At 38.7% G+C, this 14,697-nt stretch overlaps 1 protein-coding gene across 2 annotated transcripts in view; it reads left to right on the forward strand.

Moving 5' to 3' along the window:
• The window catches only part of LOC132419206 (protein WWC3-like), a 120,025-nt gene that overhangs the window by 55,595 nt on the left and 49,733 nt on the right, over positions 1-14,697 (forward strand). The window contains exon 4 of one of the 2 annotated variants that reach the window (XM_060003182.1): positions 9,784-9,913. In XM_060003182.1, the coding sequence (XP_059859165.1) occupies positions 9,784-9,913 (130 nt within the window). Of the gene's footprint in view, positions 1-9,783; positions 9,914-14,697 lie in introns of those variants that run through there. The other variant, XR_009518151.1, reaches the window with a different exon arrangement.

Below are 14,697 nucleotides of genomic sequence, written 5' to 3' on the forward strand. Positions count from 1 at the left end.
GTTCAGTCTCAGAAGGTTTGCTTTTCTAAGAATTTGTCCATTTCTTCCAGGTTGTCACTTTTATTGGCATAGAGTTGCTTGTAGTAATCTCTCATGATCCTTTGTATTTCTGCAGTGTTAGTTGTTACTTCTTTTTCATTTCTAACTGTTGATTTGAGTCTTTCCCCTTTTTTTCTTGATGAGACTGGCTACTAGTTGGTCAATTTTGTTTACCTTCTCAAAGAACCAGCTTTTACTTTTATTGATCTTTGCTATTGTTTCCCTCATTCCTTTTTAATATCTGATCTGATTTTTATTTCTTTCCTTCTGCTAACTTTGGGGTTTTTTTGTTCTTCTTTCTCCAATTACTTTAGGTGTAAGTGTAGGTTGTTTATTTGATATTTTTCTTGTTCCTTGAGGGGGAATGTATTACTATAAACTTCCCTCTTAGAATGCGTTTGCTGCATCCCATAGGTTTTGGGTCATCGTTTTTTCATTGTCATCTCTTTCTAGGTATTTTTAAATTTCCTCTTTGATTTCTTCAGGGATCTCTTGATTATTTAGTAGCATATTGCTTAGCCTCCATGTGTTTGTATTTTTTACAGTTTTCTTCCTATAATTGATATCTAGTGTCATAGCATTGTTGTCGGAAAAGATACTTAATATGATTTCAATTTTCTTAAATTTACCAAGGCCTGATTTGTGACCCAAGATATGATCTAACCTGGAGAATGTTCCATGAGCCCTTAAGAAGAAAGCATATTCTGTTGTTTTTGTATGGAATATCCTATAGATATTACTGTCTATCTTGGTTAATGTATCATTTAAAGCTTATGTTTTCTTATTTAATTTCATTTTGGATGATCTGTACATTGATGTAAGTGGGGTGTTAAAGTCCCCTACTATGATTGTGTTACTGCCAATTTCCCCTTTTATGGCTCTTAGCATTTGCCTTATGTATTGAGGTACTCCTATATTGGATGCATAAATATTTTCAAGTGTCTTATCTTCTTTTTGGATTGATCCCTTGATCATTATGTAGTGTCCTTCTGTGTCTCTTGTAATAGTCTTTATTTTAAAGCCTTGTTTCTGTGATATGAGTATTGCTACTCCAGCTTTCTTTTGATTTCCATTTGCATGGAATATCTTTTTCATCCCCTCACTTTCAGTCTGTATGTGTCCCTAGGTGAAGTGGGTCTCTTGTAGACAGCATATATATGGGTCTTGTTTTTTATCCATTCAGCCAGTCTGTGTCTTTTGGTTGGAGCATTTGATCCATTTACATTTAAGGTAATTATCAATATGTGTGTTCCTATTACCACTTTCTTAACTGTTTTGGGTTTGTTATTGTAGGTCTTTTCCTTCTCTTGTGTTTCTTGCCTAGAGAAGTTCCTTTATCATTCGTTGTAAAGCTGGTTTGGTGGTGCTGAATTCTCTTAGCTTTTGCTTGTCCGTAAAGTTTTTAATTTCTCCGTCAAGTCTGAATGACATCCTTGCCAGGTAGGGTAATCTTGGTTGTAGGTTCTTCCATTTCATCACTGTAAATATGTTGTGCCACCCCTTCTGGCTTGTAGAGTTTCTGCTGAAAAATCAGCTGTTTACCTTATGGGAGTTCCCTTGTATGTTATTTATCATTTTTCCCTCGTTGCTTTTAATAATTTTTCTTTGTTTTTAATTTTTGTGAACTTATTACTATGTGTCTCAGTGTGTTTCCCCTTGGGTTTGTCCTGCCTGGGACTCTCTGTGCTCCCTGACTTAGGTGGCTGTTTCCTTTCACATGTTAGGGAAGTTTTCAACTATAATCTCTTCAAATATTTTCTTGTATCCTTTCTCTCTCTCTTCTCCTTTTGGGACCCCTATAATGTGGATCCGGGTGCATTTAATGTTGTCTAGAGATCTCTTAGGCTGTCTTCATTTCTTTTCATTCTTTTTTCTTTACTTTGTTCCATGGCAGTGAATTCCACCATTCTGTCTTCCAGGTCGTTTATCTGTTCTTCTGCCTCACTTATTCTGCTATTGATTCCTTCTAGTGTATTCTTCATTTCAGTTATTGTATTTTTCATCAGTGTTTGTTTGTTTTTTAATTCTTCTAGGTCTTTGTTAAACATAGTTTGCATCTTCTCGATCTTTGCCTCCATTCTTTTCCGAGGTTCTGGATAATCTTCACTATCATTATTCTGAATTCTTTTTATTGAAGGTTGCCTATCTCCACTTCATTTAGTTGTTTTACTGGGATTTTGTCTTGTTCCTTCATCTGGTACATAGTCCTCTGCCTTTTCACTTTGTCTGTCTTTCTGTGAATGTGCTTTTCCTCCCACAGGCTGCAAGATTGTAGTTCTTCTTGCTTCTGCTGTCTGCCCTCTGTGGATGAGGCTATCTAAGAGGCTTGTGCAAGCTTCCTGATGAGAGGAACTGGTCTGGAAGAATTTCAGATGGGAACTCTTGTCTGAATGTTTGGTAAAATTTGCCTGTGAAGCCTTCTGGTACTGGATTTTTTTTTGTTGGAAGGTTTTTTTTTTGCTGTATGGGGGCCTCTCACTGTTGTGGCCTCTCCCATTGCAGAGCACGGGCTCTGGACGCGCAGGCTCAGCGGCCATGGCTCACTGGCCTAGCCGCTGTGCAGCATGTGGGATCTTCCTGGACCGGGGCACGAACCCACGTCCCCTGCATCGGCAGGCGGACTCTCAACCACTGCGCCACCAGGGAAGCCCTTGTTGGAAGTTTTTTATTCACAGTTTCAATTTCAGTACTTGTGATTGGTCTGTTCATATTTTCTGTTTTTTCCTGGTTCATTTTTGGAAGGTTGTACCTCTCTAAGAATTTGTGGATTTCTTCTAGGTTCTCCATTTTACTGGTGTATGGTTGCTCATAGTAGTCTCTGAGGATCCTTCGTATTTCTTTGGTGTCCACTGTAACTTCTGCTTTTTTGTTTCTAATTTTATGGATTTGAGTCCTCTCGTTTGTTTTCTTGATGAGTCTGGCTAAAGGCTTATCAAATTCATTTATCTTCTAAAATAAGTAGCTTGTAGTCTAATTGATTTTTGCTGTTGTTTTCTTTGTTTTTATTTCTACTCTGATTTTTATGATTTCTTTCCTTCTACTGATTTTGAGTTTTGTTTGTTTTTTCTCTGGTTGCTTCAGGTATAAAGTTAGGTTGTTTCTTTGAGATTTTTTCTGTTTTCCTGAGGTAAGATTGTATTGTTATAAACTTCCCTCTTAGAACTGCTTTTGCTGCATCCTATAGGTTTTCGGTTGTTGTGATTTTATTGTCATTTGTTTCTATGAATTTTGATTTCCTCTTTGATTTCTTCAGTGATCTCTTGGTTATTTAGTACTGTTTTCGTTATTAGCCTCCATGTGTTTGTGTTTTTATAGTTTTTTTTTCCTGTAATTGATTCCTAATTTCATGGAATTGTGGTTGGAAAAGATACTTGATAAAATTTCAGTTTTCTTAAATTTTTCAAGGCTTTATTTGTGGCCCAAGATGTGATCATTCCTGGAGAATGTTCCATGTGCACTTCAGAAGAAAGCGTATTCTGCTGCTTTCAGATGGAATATCCTATAAACATCAATTAAATCTATCTAGAGTATTGTGTCATTTAAAGCTTGTTTTTCCTGCTTTATTTTCTGTTTGGATGATCTCTCCATTGGTGTAAGTGAGGTTTTAATGTTCTCCATTATTTTTGCACTGCTGCTGATTTCCCCTTTTATGGCTGATATCCCCTTTTATGGCTGATATCATTTGCCTTATGTATTGAGATGCTCGTATGTTGGGTGCACATATATTTATAACTTATATTTTCTTCTTGGATCTATCCCTTGATTGTTATGTAATGTCCTGCCTTGTCTGTTAACAGTCTTTATTTTAAAGTCTATTTTGTCTGATATGTGTATTGCTACTCCAGGTTTCTTTTGATTTCCATTTGCATTGGATATCTTTTTCCATTCCTTCACTTTCAGTCTGTATGTGTCCCTAGGTCTGAAGTGGGTCTCTTGTAGACAGCTATATATGGGTCTTGTTTTGTATCCATTCAGCCAGTCTGTGTCTTTTGGTTGGAACATTTAGTCCATTTACACTTAAGGTAATTATGGATATGTATGTTGCTGTTATCAGTTTCTTAATTGTTTGGGGTTTGTTTTTGTAGGTTTTTTCCCTTTCCTTCCTCTTTTGTTCCTTTGTCATTTGATGATCATCTTTAGTGTTGTGTTAGGGTTGCTGTTTGTTTTGTGTTTGTGTATCTGTTGTTTCTGCATTTGCTGTGCCCATGAGGTTTATTTTTTTAATATCTTTATTGGAGTGTAATTGCTTTACAATCTTATGTTAGTTTGTGCTATACAGCAAAGTGAATCCACTATATGTATACTTATATCCCTATATCCCCTCCCTCTTGAGCATCCCTCTCATCCCTGTAGGTGGTCACAGAGCATCAAGTTGATCTACCTTTGCTATGCAGCAGCTTCCCACTAGCTATCCATTTTACATTTGGTAGTGTATATGTGTCAGTGTTACTCTGTAGCTTCATCCCAGCTTCCCCTTCCTCCCCATGTCTTCAGGTACATTCTCTACATCAGTGTCTTTATTCCTGTCCTGTCACTCAGTTCATCAGTACCATTTTTTTAGATTCTTTATGTGTTCATTAGCATACAGCATTTGTTTTTCGCTTTCTGACTTCACTCTGTATGACAGACTCTAGGTCTATCCACCTCGTTACAACCCATGAGGTTTTGATACAGCAGTCTGTATATGTACAAGGCTGTTTTAAATTTGCTGGTCTCTTTCCCACCTAGAAGAGTTCCTTTAGCATTTGTTGTAAACTGGTTTAGTGGTGGTGAATTCTGTTAGCTTTTGCTTGTCTGTAAAGCTTTTGATTTCGCCATCAAATTTGAATGAAAACCTTGCAGAGTAGAGTATTCTTGGTTGTAAGTTTTTCCCTTTTATCACTTGAAATATATCGTGCTACTCCCTTCTGGCCTGCAGAGTTTCTGCTGAATAATCAGCTGATAACCTTATGGGGATTCCCTTGTATGTTTTGTGTTCCTTTTAACATTTTTTCTTTTATTTTTATCACTTTGATTAATATGTGTCTTGCCATGTTCCTCCTTGGGTTCATCCTATATGGGGCTCTCCGTGATTCCTGGACTTGAGTGAGTGTTTCCTTTGTCATGTTAGGGAAGTTTTTGGCTGTAATATCTTCAAATATTTTCTCCAGCCCTTTCCTTTCTTCTCTTCTTCTTCTGGGACTGCTATAATGCAAATGTTGGTGCTTTTAATATTGTCCCAGAGGTCGCTGAGACTTTCCTCATTTCTTTTCATTCTTTTTTCTTTATTCTGTTCTGTGGTAGTGATTTCCAGCATTCTGTCTTCCAGTTTACTTATTTCTTCTTCTGTCTCAGTTATTCTGCTATTGATTCTTTCCAGTGTATTTTTCATTTCAGTTATTGCGTTCATCTCTGTTTGTTCTTTAACTCTTCTAGCTCGTTGTTCAACATATCTGGTATCTTCTCACTCTGTGCCTCCAATCTTTTTCTGTGATTTCGCATCATCTTTACTATCATTACTCTAAATTCTTTTTCAGGTGAATTGCCTATCTTCTCTTCATTTAGTTGTTATTGTGGGGTTTTATTTTCTTTCTTTGTTTTCAGCATATTTCTGTGCCGTCTCACTTTGTCTCACATCCTGTGTTTGTGGTCTTCTTTCCACAGGCTACAGGATTGTGGTTACTCTTGCTCTTGTTTCTGCCCCCTGATGGGTCAGGTTGGTCCAGGAGTCTGTGCAGGCTTCCTGGCGGGAAGGACTGGTGTCTGCCCTCGGGAGGTTGGTGCTGGGTCTTGTCCCTCTGATGGGCAGGGCCTTGTGAAGGGGGGTGCTTTGAGGTGGCTGTGAGCGCAGTATGTCTTTAGTCTGCTAATTGGTGGAGCTGTGTTCCAGTTTTGGTGGTGGTTTGGCCTGAAGCTTTCCAGCACTGGAGCGGGCAAGTTGCTGCATGAGCCTGGTTTTTGGTGCTGAAATGTGGACCTCTGGGAGAGCTCACTCTAATCAGTATTCCCTGGGGTGTTTGCTACCAGTGTCCTTGCCCTCACAGTGAGCTATAGTCGATCTTTGCCTCCCCAGGAGATCCTCCAAGACCCCTAGGTAGGTGTAGTGTGGTGGACCTCACTGTCCTTAGTTACCTGGCCCTTGGGTCTCAGCTATGGTTTCAGCCCCATCTTTGTGTGTGGGCCACCCATAGGGGTCTGCTCCAGAGGCTGCCCCAATGCACACAAGTCTGCTCCGATGACTTGGTAGTGTATAGGTGTTCAGAGGCAGTGGTAGCCAGGGTTGTGGGATCCCTGGTAGCGGCCATTCCCATTGTAGATGCTGGTGCCTTGACAGGCACCTGGTGCAGTGCCTGGCTTTACTGATAGCTGCACTTAGACTCTGCAGCTGCTAAAATCTGTAAGGAAGTCACAACACCTAAGTACGAAGCTGAAGCTGATGTGGTTAGCATCTTACGTCGCGGCCTTAACAGTGGTTGTGTGTTTATACTCTATGACTATTTGATTACCATTGACTTTCAAGCAATTGAAACCACTTTGTTCAATGCAGTAGAATTTCATTTCTCTATATGGGTGTCAGTGTCAAGTGACAATTCATTTGCTGTATTTTTCATTCTGGAGGAGCCAGTAGACCTGGTTAGCAGTGGCATTGACTCTTACAGAGAAATCACACTTTTCTGGCCTTGGGTTTTTGTTTGAAAGTCTACAGATTTCATTTGAGTGATGAAATTAAAATGTAAATATATACATAAATGTATGATATACATCCTTTTCACAGGATGAATGAAAGAATACATTACCATGTAAGTAATTTTCATTTTTTCCTAAAGAAAAGTTGGGCCACGTCCTTGGTAGATGCAGTCCTGTGAGAATGATGGTCTTTTATTTCTGCCTTGTGTTAGAGAATCTTGGTTCTCCATAGAGTGCCTACAGTGGAAAACTGTGTGGGCTTTTCTTCTTTTTTTTTGTTTTTGTTTGTTTTTTTAAATTTTTGGCTGTGTTGGGTCTTCGTTGCTGTGTGCAGGCTTTCTCTAGTTGTGGTGAGCGGGGGCTACTCTTCATTGTGGTGCACTGGCTTCTCATTGTGGTGGCTTCTCTTGTTGGGGAGCATGGGCTCTAGGTGTGCGGGCTTCAGTAGTTGTGGCACGTGGGCTTAGTAGTTGTGGCTCATGGGCTCTAGGCGCACGGGCTTCAGTAGTTGTGGCACACATGCTTAGTTGCTCTGTGGCATGTGGGATCCTCCCGGGCTAGGGATCGCACCCATGTCCCCTGCATTAGGCAGGCGGATTCTTAACCACTGCACCACCAGGGAAGCCCTGGGCTTTCATTCTGTTTTATGTTTTCCTATGATGTGTGTCCTGGTGTTTCTGCAGTCTGTGGATGAACAGCCCTGTTCAAGGGACCTCACTCTGAGTCTGAGCTCTGAACTGGACATGGAGGAGAACATCATCTGTATTTCTGATGTATCTCAGTCCTGGAATAATGGCTCTCTCTTTCTAGTGTCAATTCCCTGCATATTTAAAACTGTACTGAGAGCATGGAGGTCAGTCTAATTATAAATAACATCCGCCAGCTAAAAGTAATCATTGTAAGAAGAGACTCCTCCAACTTGGTTGTTCTGGGACCTGATTAATGTATGAACAAATGTATGAACTTCTACCTCTAGAGAGTGAAGCTCAGTAGGGATCCAGATAGTTCTGATGATCAGCTGGGTTTGGGAATCCCATTGCAGACTTGGCATCCTCATGAAGTCACCAAGGCTTCTGGGAGTTCAGAAACTTCTCAAGATGACACAGTTAACTTGCATGAGATCTTGGACCAAGAGTCATCTCCTGACTTCTGGTGTCATCACATTGTACAACCACATAATGCCTCCTGTGTAAAATTGTAGTGAATTACACTGATTTTTTGTGGGTTTGTACTGGTAAGAATGTATGAGATGGACCGTTTATGCATGTCACTTGTGACTTATAAGTCTGCTTAAGGCACTTAGCAGTGAGGGAGAAAGCCAGTGATTTTGGTAAAGGTGGGGCTGGTTTTGAGGGATGACATAAAAGAATGTATAAAAAGCTAATATGCCTACTGCTGTCGTCCTTGTTTTTGGCTCCCAGTTTTTAATAGCCACCAAGAGGAACTTTTTATATTTTATCACTGAATCTGACAGTGACTCAAAGGTGATATAGGGTTAAAGCTTACCCCCTCAATGGTTTGGATGAACTGTTGCATGAAAGAACTGAAGTAGGGGTTTAATGAGAGCAGAGAAAAAAGAAAGAAAATTTGCCTGTAGTCCAAGTTTTAGTTTTTGTTCACTTATTTTAACTTTCTTCATGAAACACTCTGTAGTTAAAAAATATATGTACCTTTCTCTAAAAATGTATAAGTAAAGCTTTATGCTTTATAGGAACATTCAAAGCAATGTGTATATGAGGAACATACATCTCTGTAACTGATCCATTATGGAAGTGCCCATGAGGCCAGACCTTGTTGGGATGTAGAGGTGTCACCATTCAATGTGTGGGGTCCCCCAGTGCATCTGTATCCACTCTCCAAGGGAGAGCACTCGGCCCAGTTTTCATAAATATTTTGTTTGTTGATGGCAATCATAGCAGTGCTGTTGAGCCCTGAAGCCCTATTCCGAAGGGAGAGAATGATTTCCTGCTTGTTCTCTCATTCCAGTGGTGCTGATAGCTCAGATCAGCTCTGGTGCTGAGCTTTGCTGTGAGTTGTGACATTTGTAGCCAGGAATTTGTTAATGATAATAAAGTACCGGAGTTGGTGCATTTTTTACTTTTTCTCCCATGAGTAAGTAGACTGAGCATTATCCTGATAATAATAATCAGTGCAGACATTATACGCCAGGTCTCTGCCAAGTAAGCCCTTTCCTTACATTTCTCATTAAGTGGGAGGGACAGTTTTAGTGTCCTCATCTGAGGCATGAGGAAACTGAGGTTTAAAGAGGTTAAGTGTCTTGCCCAGGGTCCCACTGTAGAGCTGGAGTGTCACTTGTACTCACCAGCATGCCAGGATGCTCTTGTGAGTGGAACAGAAGGGCATTTGGGCTGGCCGTTAAGCATCTGGATTTTCGGGTAACATGGGGGAAACAGTTTAGAGCTAGAATCTGTGTCATCGTGTATCTGGTGACTTTCCAGAGAAGGAGTTCGTTCTCTCTCTGGCTACAGAAAACTGCGTACTCTTTAAAGGGTGGAGCCAAGCCTTGTCTTCTTCAGTGCTCTGCTTCTACCACCCTTGCTGCACACAGGGATTGGCTGGAAGAATGTATGAATAGATGGATGGAAGGGAGTGAAGGCAGGAGGAAGGAACAAGAAGAAATGAAAGGAAATAAGGAAGGAAGTATATTAGTTTGTGATTTGTGGGTGGGTAGATATAAGGAAAGAAGAAAGAAAAGAAAGGAAGGAGGAGAAAAAGTTCCTTTTATATGTATTTGAATTGAAGGAAAGAATTTAGGAGATGGCTAGGAAAGAGTAATAAATTGGAACCAGAATGAAATAAAAGAGATATTTAGAAGAAATGTAGAAATTTTCAACTTTGCACAAAGCACTGTTACTGATACTTTACTGTTTTTAGCTTTACCCATATATTCTCCCTGCACATAGATCTCACTTAACGTTTATTTATTTTTATGTACCAGAAAGAAAGAAGGGTTTTTTTTTTTCTTGCTGTCTGTTTTTGTGTGTGTGTAACTTTTGGGGTTACTGTTACTATTATTTAATGGAATGTTATAATCTCACATATTTCTTTTTGAACCAGGATTGATGGAAAGATGTCAAGTGCTGACACCAACTACAAAATGGATGAGGCACAGGCTATAATGAGCGAGCTCAGGACCATCAAAAAAACCATTTGTACAGGCAAGAAGGAAAGACGGGACCTGATGCACGTAAGAGGCCCCGGTGCTCTTCAGAACCCACATCTGTCCTTCCGTCTGCCTGCCTGCTTGTCTGTCTTCCTTTCCTCTCTGTATATATTCACATACATACATATGTATCCTCCCTTTCTCATCTATATATGTCCGTGTATCTATACACACATGCATTTTAATAGGTTTATTACTTGTTATGTATATGTAATTTATGTTTAAAAGTTTTTTTTAAAAATTGGGAATGTTCATGTTGTTCAATAATCAAAACAATTCAAAAGGTATACAATAAGAGGTCTTGGAATCACCATGTTCTTTCATAGCCCATAACTGCTTTTAATGGTTTCTTGTGTACTCTTCTAGTGTTTATAAAGACACAAAAATAGCCTTCATGCAAAAGCTAATTATGTACATACAGTTTGATCTTGCTGTCTTACTCATATAATAATACTATCCTGTACTTTTGCAAATACATACACAAATACCTCTTTATTCTTTAGTTATAACTGCACAGTATTCCATAATGTGGATGTTGAAAAATTATATATCTGAGATCGTTAGTTTTATTTTGCTTTATTGTTATTACTATCTTTTTGGCCCCTTAACTCCTGTAGCTTCTGTTATTTTTAGAAAAAGATGTGCTTTTGCAAGTGGATATATGACGGTCTTTTTGCTTGATGCTGTAATGCATTCAGTTTTTCCTTTTACGTTCTCTCATTTTTGCTTCTTTTTTTTCTGGCTGTAGCACGTGGCTTGTGGAATATTAGTTCCCTGACCAGGGATTGAACCTCTGTACCCTGCAGTGGAAGGGCGGAGTCTTAACCACTGGACCACCAGGGAGATCCCTATGGTCTCATTTTAGTTATAGTTTTTTTTAATTTCTTTTCAGTTTTTCTTCATGTACTCAATCCGCCAAGTGGGCAGGTACTAGGTTATACACATTTATGTAGATTCTGCACAGTATAAGACATACAGGGATATATAAAGTAAATATCAAACATAGAGGCAAAATAAGACAGATGCATATATAACTTTAATGTATACCAGTGCTTCCTAAAGTCAAGGCTGCAGTGAATTAAGTAGAGTTTCCTAAATGGTGGTTAAAATGCACATTGTTGGGCCCTAACCTATTCTAGTGAATTAGAATGATGTAGTTGGGGCCCACAAATCTGTATTTGTAAATGACTTTCCAGGTCATGGTAGGTAAATGATGTATTCTTAGTTTTGCTGTGAACAATGGTAACAAGACTAGCTACCATTAGTGAACCTTCTGTGTGTGCAGAATTGGACAAGATGTTCTGCATGCATTACCCATCTAAGCCTAGCCAAAACCTCAGAGTGAACGCAGTGGTGTTTGATAGTGTATATATGGAGGCTTTGGCCCAGGTTGAAGCTGGTTTCCCTGCTCTGGCCCCTCTGAGGCTACAGTGCATAGCAGTGGATAAATCATCCACTTGTGTTGCTTGAGAAAGGATAGAGAGTTTATGGAAGGAGTTTCAGGCCTCAGAATTTTCTCTGAGATGTCCATAGCTTCACAATCTATGGGAACCTCCAGGAAGAGGCAAGAGCAACACCCTCTTTCACTAAAATCAAATAAGTTATTTTAGCTTTCTTATACTAAAAACTGACACCTTCTAAGAAACTTATGTTTACAACTACGTATACAAGTTATATTGCACTAAAATCAAATAAGTTATTTTAAAATCAAATAAATTATTTTAGCTTTCTTATGCTAAAAACTGACCCCTTCTAAGAAACTTTTGTTTACAACCACATATACAAGTTATATTGCACAAGGTATTCTGGTTCTTGAGTTTGTAGTAAGAACTGTGGAAGAGGAGTATGTTTAGAAATGTAAAATCAGTGTAGAAAATTTGAAATGTTTAATTTTTATATTGAGAGGTTCTGTTTGCCAAAATTTCTGTGTTTTTTGGCAAACTAGCATGTATATTAATTTTAACTCTGTACAATTAGGGTGGAAAATATTAGGTTGTAGAAACACATAGTAGAGGTGACATGGAAGATTCAGAAGTCCCAAGCCCTTGGAAAAAGAAAAAAAAGAAAAAAAAATGAAACACTGACTGATCCAACTTTGTGGGCATTCTGCAAAACAGACAGAGGCTTATAGGAACCACACAAATTTACAATCAAGAAAAATCTATGTTCAAAACACTGAAATTTCATGGCATTTTTACTTGATACCCCATCCCTTGCCCTTGCCCCATTCCATTACCAATGCAGCACTATCTAGGTCTTGAGGAAATGGTGATCTAGCTCCCTGCCTTGAACTGGAGGGATCACAGCAGACCTTATGTAGAAATTAATGTGTATACTTGTTCAAACCTATTTTGGGATTACCTTAAAATCTGACGCGAGGTGTTCATTTTGTATAACTTGGAACCTGCATGAGAAAAACATCAGTCACTACTCTAAAAGTTACAAGGCTGACTGTAAGCATGGACTTACCTTGGATGAGAGCTTATGAGTGGAGTCATACAGTAGACTATTTAAGGACCTGAGAAGAAGTTGGGATGAGACTCTGGTAAACTAGGACATCTAAAGCAGTTATATATGAGGAGGAATTTAGAAAGCTATGGGTATGCAAAGGTAAAAGACATACTCAGAAAAGTCCTCAGAAGAGCTTTAGAGCTTGTGCTGCTCTCTTAGACTCAGAGTATAAGCTAAGTATAGCTAAATGGTAGAGGAATGCCTGAAAACAGAGCCAGTCTACAAAGATAGAGAGGTGGTTTACTTTTGTTTTTGCAGCTCCTGGCATTCAACGAAGTCACTATCAAACATTAGCGAAACATTAGATAAAGGAACCAGACTTCGGTGATCACACATAATTAGAAATAGTCTTTGCAAATATAGTTTGTAAAAACAAACGGACTTTTGTAACTTTCCAAAAAAAAAAAAAGTACCATGGGGAAGAGGGAGTACTTGATTTTAAGAATTACCACATTATAAAGTTAAATGTTCAGTTTTCAAGAGAAAATCACATGGCATAAAAAAAAAAAACCAGGAAAACATGGTTCATTCAAGGGAGGAAATTAATTGATAGAAATTACCTGTAAGAATCCCAGATATCAAATATATTCTACAAAGACTTTATTTATTTTTAGCATCTTTATTGGAGTATAATTACTTTACACTGGTGTGTTAGTTTCTGCTTTATAACAAAGTGATTCGGTTATACATACACATATGTTCCCATATCTCTTCTCTATCATGTCTCCCTCCGTCCCACCCTCCCTATCCCACCCCTCTAGGTGGTCACAAAACAACAAGCTGATCTCCCTGTGCTATGCAGCTGCTTCCCACTAGCTATCTGTTTTATGTACGGTAGTGTATATATGTCCATGCCACTCTCTCCCTTTGTCACAGCTTACCCTTCCCCCTCCCCATATCCTCAAGTCCATTCTCTAGTAGGTCTGTGCCTTTATTCCCGTCTTACCCCTAGGTTCTTCATGATCTTTTTTTTTTTTAGATTGCATTTATGTGTGTTAGCATACAGTATTTGTTTTTCTCTTTCTGATTTACTTCACTCTGTATGACAGATTCTAGGTCCATCCACCTCACTACAAATATCTCAATTTCATTTCATTTTATGGCTAATATTCCATTGCATATATGTGCCACATCTTCTTTATCCATTCACCCAATGATGGACATTTAGGTTGCTTCCATGTCCTGGCTATTGTAAATAGAACTGCAACGGACATTTTGGTATATGACTGTTTTTGAATTATGGTTTTCTCAGGGTATATGCCCAGGAGTGGGATTGCTGGGTTGTATGGTAGTTCTATTTTTAGTTTTTTACGGAACCTCCATACTGTTCTCCATAGTGGCTGTATCAATTTACATACCCACCAACAGTGCACGAGTGTTCCCTTTTCTCCACACCCTCTCCAGCATTTATTGTTTCTAGATTTTTTTGATGATGGCCATTCTGACTGGTGAGATGATATCTCATTGTAGTTTTGATTTGCATTTCTGTAATGATTAATGATGTTGAACATTCTTTCAAGTGTTTGTTGGCAATATGTATATCTTCTTTGCAGAAATGTCTATTTAGGTGTTCTGCCCAATTTTGGATTGGATTGTTTGTTTTTTTGTTATTGAGCTGCATGTGCTGCTTGTAAATCTTGGAGATTAATCCTTTGCCAGTTGCTTCATTTCCAGATATTTTCTCCCATTCTGATGGTGGTCTTTTGGTCTTCTTTATTTCCTTTGCTGTGCAAAAGCTTTGAAGTTTCATTAGGTTTCATTTGTTTATTTTTGTTTTTCTTTCCATTTCTTTAGGAGGTGGGTCAAAAATGATCTTGCTGTGATTAATGTCATACAGTGTGCTGTCTATGTTTTGTCCCTAACAGTTTGTTAGTGACTGGCCTTACATGTAGGTCTTCAATCCATTTTGAGTTTATTTTTGTGTATGGTGTTAGGGAGTGTTCTAATTTAATACTTTTACATGTACCTGTCCAGTTTTCCCAGCACCCATTATTGAAGAGGCTGCCATTTCTCCACTGTATATTCTTGGCTCCTTTATCAAAGATAAGGTGACCATATGTGAGTGGTTCTATCTCTGGGCTTTCTATCCTGTTCCATTGATCTATATTTCTGTTTTTGTGCCAGTACCATACTGTTTTGATTACTGTAGCTTTGTAGTATAGTCTGAAGTCAGGGAGCCTGATACCTACCGCTCTGTTTTTTATTCTCAAGATAGCTTTGGCTCTTCGGGGACTTTTGTGTTTACATACAAATTGTGAAATTTTTGTTCTAGTTATGAAAAATGCCAGTGGTAGTTT

Source organism: Delphinus delphis, chromosome Y, assembly GCF_949987515.2.
Source record: "Delphinus delphis chromosome Y, mDelDel1.2, whole genome shotgun sequence".
Classification (NCBI taxonomy): Eukaryota; Metazoa; Chordata; class Mammalia; order Artiodactyla; family Delphinidae; genus Delphinus; species Delphinus delphis.